Source organism: Hetaerina americana, unplaced genomic scaffold (genome assembly GCF_022747635.1).
Source record: "Hetaerina americana unplaced genomic scaffold, ioHetAmer1.1.p SCAF_3, whole genome shotgun sequence".
Lineage (NCBI taxonomy): Eukaryota > Metazoa > Arthropoda > Insecta > Odonata > Calopterygidae > Hetaerina > Hetaerina americana.
The window spans coordinates 57,960,188-57,966,310 of NW_027286874.1; the positions used below are offsets into that span (position 1 = coordinate 57,960,188).

The 6,123-nt window shown below is 31.1% G+C and overlaps 1 protein-coding gene across 1 annotated transcript in view; it reads left to right on the forward strand.

The window, feature by feature from the left end:
• The window catches only part of LOC139690059 (acyl-CoA synthetase short-chain family member 3, mitochondrial), a 28,103-nt gene extending 22,729 nt beyond the window's left edge, over positions 1-5,374 (forward strand). The window contains 4 exon segments of the mRNA XM_071587256.1: positions 496-579; positions 581-734; positions 1,329-1,495; positions 5,096-5,374. Of these exon segments, the coding sequence (XP_071443357.1) occupies positions 496-579; positions 581-734; positions 1,329-1,495; positions 5,096-5,179 (489 nt within the window). The 3' untranslated portion in view covers positions 5,180-5,374.
• The last annotated feature ends 749 nt before the right edge of the window (positions 5,375-6,123 follow it).

Sequence of the window (6,123 nt, forward strand, 5' to 3'; positions counted from 1 at the left end):
ATGATTCCATTATAATTTTTCATAGGTCATGTAAAGTTCATTTTGCTTCTTGAACAGAGTATATAAATTAGAAATGACGTACCTAATGCCACAATTTTTAAATGAACTCTTTTGGCTTAAAAATAGTAGATAAATAGGCGCTTTTTATAAACTACATGAATTGTATCAGAATGAGGTCATTGAACTGCTTTTCGCATAGAAAAGCACCAAGGACCACCTAATATCCCATTGATACCTTAAAAGTGGCTTGAAATGTATGGCTCTACTGACAATTATCTACTATATTTTTCGTTTTCTTGTTGTGCAACTCCCTCATCTGTGAAGCACTAAGGTATCATACAGTTTATCCATGGAAAGGTTCAAATCATCTGCATAGTAATTATTAGTGGAGGCAACCAACAGTTAAGTTATTTGTATCATCTGTGTTGTTAAGTAAAAACACAGGCAGTAAATATTTATGGTGAATTATTTAATGAACAAAACATTTATTTCCAGGGTTATTATGACACCATGGATGCAGGATATGTATTTCCAGATGCAAAGAGCTCTAATGGATGGATAGTTGTGACTGGAAGGGAGGGACGATGTAGTAAGCGTCGCTGGACACAGACTTTCAGCAGCTGCCATTGAAGCTGTTGCGCTTCAACATCCTGATGTTGGTGATGCACTTGTAGTTGGCATTCCTGACTGCACCAAAGGAGAAGTGCCACTGTGCCTATATGTTCCAACCCCCAGTAAGTATCTCAATGTTGCCTAACAAATATTCCATGGTTCTTCATTTCTATGCATGCAAGAATTAAATAGGATAAATTTTCTTCATGTTACTAGGCATGACTGAGTGGCAGATATTCATTTTGAAGGGTAAATAATTTTGCACTTTTCCATTTTTAACATTAACATTATTTTTCAACCCATTTTGGCTTCTCAGAGGCATCATCAAACACGATGATGGGTGAGTGAAGCCAAAATATGCTTGTAACGACAATTCTGTCAAAATTAGAGAATTATTAACCCTGCAAAATATGATTAAAGACCTGAGGGGAATAAAGTGTAGCCACTCTGAGAATGAAGTGTGGAGTTAAGTGTACATAATTTCCAGGAAAGTCAAAATTCAAAATGTTAGAGTCCATTACAATCATCATTATTCAAAAGTAAAAAATAAGGAAACATTTGGATTGATGTATACATATACTTTATATATGCAGCTTGTATCTATCTAGGAAAATAACCCAAAAAGTAAAAATTATCCCAATTATGAAGGAATTTGAATTTGATAAATTTTTTGTTTGTATTAAAAGTTTGGCTAAGGAATGGAGAGAGTAATGAAGATGCAGCACAACGAGTTTCCCATAATTTGATTAATATGGTGAGAGAGTTGGTGGGCCCTATTGCTGCCTTTCGTTTAGCATTCCCAGTACCTGCTCTGCCGAAAACCCGTTCTGGAAAAATTCCTCGAAGGAGCATTGCAAGAATGGCTCGTGGTCTTCCCCTCAAGGTAATCATATTATGCGTATACTAATATTAGCATTTTACCCATCTCCTTACTTTGAGGGGACATATATGGTTTAATGAAATTATGATGCTGAAATTATAGGGCATAAGATGGAGAACTTTTTAAAACTTCAGTTTTAAAATATTGAATGACCTGTAGGTGGGTTCTGGAGTGGCACTACTGAAAAATTCACACTGATTGCTAAATTGAACTAGAGCTAAATGTGTAGTTCCAGGGTTAAAAACTTCTTGCAAAATTATGGAATAATGTTCCAGTGAATACCAATGAAAGTATAAAACATCTTTTGAAGCTATGGCTTAAGGTCATAAAAAGTTCTCCTTTGAAAGATATGGCTTAAATATCCATCAGAACTCCTGGAAGGCCACTTTTTTATAAATTTAAAATAATGACCCTACCATGCATATATATTTTTACTATGTGTTGCTTGTAAAAACAATCCATGTTTATTTTTGCCTAACTCATTCATGAATTGTCACTTCACTCATGGTAGAGACAATATATATTTGATTCAGCAGCCTTGTGCTGAATCTAAGAAAGGTCTTCATCACTCTCCTTCACTTATTTTTAACAAATCTTCAATGAATAAAAAAAATAAATCCTCTGTAAATAGGTTTGAAACAACTTTAAAAGTACTAATAATCAAGTGCAACTGCAGTATGGATGAGTTTATGAATCATAATTTGTGAGTGTGAGCTGTGTTGCATGTAAGCCGATGCATGAAGTGTTTCAGTGTATTTTTCTAAATTTTATATTGGTTCAACTACTATATTTAATTGAAGGGTGTATTTTCATTTATTGTTCTAATTCTATTTTCTGCATATTTTTATGACTATGTTCTATGTACATGCCAGACTGACTGAACAATATGATAAATAAAGTCACAAATATCATAGAGTAACAGGTTATCAAGTCATAGGCAGACTAAAATAATGATAAAAATGTGAATGTGAAAGATAGAATTTTGAAGAGATGAAAATGTAAAGAGATACAATCTAATTATCCTTGGACACTGAAGTGTAATATATGATTGGAGAAAGAGCCATGAAGGGAAAACAGTAAGAAGGTATAGAATAGTGAAATTAAATAATAGAATAGAAAACCCACAAAATATCTGTAAATAGCAAAAATTATTGGTAAATAATACTTCCAAAATCATTTATTAAGAAGATACGCTTTGAATATGCCTGGAAACTTAAGAAGATATAAAATTAACTATACCCTTGTAAATCAGAGGTTTTATGAATAAAATAAGGCCTATAAATTTGGAAGGTTGCACTCAATGATAGCCTCATCAATTTAGTTTTAATAAAATGCCAACTTGAATAAAAGAAGTTGAAGAAAACAATAAAGGTCTTATGGCAGGTGTAAAGATTGGGGAAAACCAAACCAATGGTGGCATTCCTTTGGTCATCAAAAACAGGTTTAAAATCACACAATTCAGAATCAATCAAGGAAAAATAACAAAAAATGAAATACATGGAATATTGTAATGGCAGAGTGAACTATGGAGTAGAAGAAATCTACATAAAGCAAATGGATCTCAGTCAAAGTGCTCGGCCTAATGAAAGAGATATGACGGTGCAAAAATTGAAGAACAAAGTTAGTGCAGGTATGCTTTCAAGGAATAAGAAATTAAATCACCTAGCTGATAGGCTAGAAAAGAATTATTGCATGCAATAGATTATTGACTAAGTGTTAATATAATGTTCGACATGTTTTGGTGGAAGGGAAGCTTGAAGATGTCAGTGAACTTGTGAGACATCACATCAATAAACACAGAGCTGAGATTGAAGGTTGCCTCTAGTAATTAAACTTGGAGAAGAAAATCTGTACTAGCGGCAATGTTTCTGAGCTGATATGGTGGAATTTATTCATGGCGAATGAAAGAATTTCTTCATATTTTAACGAAGAATGTGGAAAACTGCAAAAACTCCTTTTGTCTTCTTTCTCTTTTCGTTATTTTGCTTGATCTTTATCTTTGATACAAATTCACAGTTTGCAACATTACAATGCAAAGAAAGTGCAAAAAAGAATATTCTAAGACAGATATCATTGATGTTAAGATTAGGTGTCCTCTATACACAAAGACTAATAGATAGATAAATTCAAAATAGGTACTTTGATACAGTTCTATGAACCAATATACATATATATATGTATATATATATATATATATATATATATATATATATATATATATATATATATATATATATATATATACATATATATATATATATACATATATATATATATATATATATATATATATATATATATATATATATATATATATATATATATATCAACAATTATGACAAAATTAGTCAACTCATGAGTGTAGAGGAATTTTATTTCAGCAGTTTAACATAACAGAGAATAATGGAAAGGATAAATTGAGCTTCTTACAGCCTCTTTTTAGGCTGATTATGTTAAATAATATTTCCTAAACTTTTATTTAATATATTTAGTAAAATAAAATATAGTTAATATTTTAATAAAATATACTTAAGGAAATACTTTTTGATATAATCGGTGTATAACAGAGAATAGTGTTGAAACTGTTTTGAAAAAATACTTACAATTTCTACTGTATCACTTCTATTATCACTATGCTTGAAGTGCTTGAAGAACTTGAAGGCTAGGTAGTTCAACTGATTGCATAGCTGAAATAATATATGGTGTAAAATTTTGGAATGTTTCTATTACAGAACCCAAGAAAGGTTGCCATGTTAAATCCTATAAAAATTATTTAATGATGAGGGTTACGATGCATTTTGGTATCCACCAAGCATGGATTGAGGGTGATAGTGCACACAGATTGCAAACTACTGCTCTCCATGCTGAAATTTTCAGCCACACTAAAGGTTTCTAATCATGGGTCTTGCATAACAGCTATAAATAATCCAGGTACCTGCAAGGTAGATTCATGATGCTAACTGCATAATTAAATTTGGGGGGTAAAATCTGAGTTGGAGCTTATTACAATAAAAACATATTTGCTATGCTATTACAGCTCCTAATAAATAATATGAACTGCAAAATACTGCTAGGTAAAATTTTCATTCATTTGGACACATTTTAATTCAAAATAGAAGTGGAGAAGTGGTAGATTGGTTTCACTGGGGTACAGGGGGAATCATAGAGTTTGGGTAGCAACCCCTGAATAATCTTTGCAAGACCGTGATTTTTATTACATTTCAGCAAGGTTATTAGGGTTTACCTAGTTATGTTTATTACAGAGATAATAGATAACGAGAACATCTGAAATCCAAGAGGATTAAAGTAATTTGCACAGAAAAGGCTTTGTTGCTTGTATTAAGAAAGGTGCAAAAGCATTTGGTTTTAATATTTGGCACCAGAAAAATAAAGCCAGGGCTAACATGTACAATAGATGTAAATGGAATTCTGATTATCTTTTGCCTTAAAGGCAGTATTTACACCTGTTGTGAGGGACTATGTAATGATGGTATAAATATAGCCAACTATCAAGAGAGAGAGGACAGTGATTTATATAAACGTCAATCATAAGGAATGTTTGTCATTAATATACTAAACTATGCATTTTGTGTTATTCCATAGATACCATCCACAATTGAGAATCCATTAGTGTATGAAGACATAAAGGCAGTGCTTCGAAAAATGAGATTATGTCAAATAAAGTGAAAAACTGTGATGAAAAATCTTACAGTTGAATGTCAATACCAGGATTTTCAAGTGCTGAAGTGTATCTTTTGATTATACAGACAAGTGACAACAAGATGAAGCCATTGACAGGTAATTTGGTGACTATTCTCACAGTTGGTAATGACTTAATGTCATCCAAAATCAACATCTTTAGATGATGCTCCTTATGTTCACAGCATAAAATCTTCCTTAAGGAGGTACTTTGTTCTGTTCTAGTTTGTTCATTTATATTGAGTAATGGATAATTCCCAACTTGTGGATAATGGATAATAAGACTTTTTTAAAGGAACATGAAGAATAAATTTTATTTGATCATTTGCTATTTTTCTGACATTATATCCCATGCACAGTGATTATATATAGTACGCATAAAAAATATTATATTATACCTGATATTAAACACATTAAAAATATTTTGTTTCTATGGATTTCTATATTGAATATTAATAGTAGTAAGTGTACCATTTTGTTCGTTTTGGGCCTTACTAGGATGTGTAAATTTTTCTGTTAACTAAAATAGTTCACTGCATCATCATTATTCAATTTTCATCATCAATAGGCATCAAAAGTTGTCAAATAATAGGGATATTCAACAACATGAATTTCTTTAGTGTTCCCAATGATGGAATTAGGGGACAAATATAGTTTAAAATTTATATTGAAAGCAATTGAGATATTTTAATTAGTATTTTTCTGTATTATATTATATCTAATAACCACAACAATATCTATTGATAAGTATGTAATAAAGGTAAGAACAAGCTGAAATTTGAAAGATGATCCAAACCAACAGAATATGCATAATAGAAAATATAGTTTCCTTTTTGTATATTTTCCTGGTTTCTATAAGATTATGAATACTATATAATTATGAATATATGAAGGAGCTTAAGCCTGAAATATATCCAAGCAATTAGAGTATG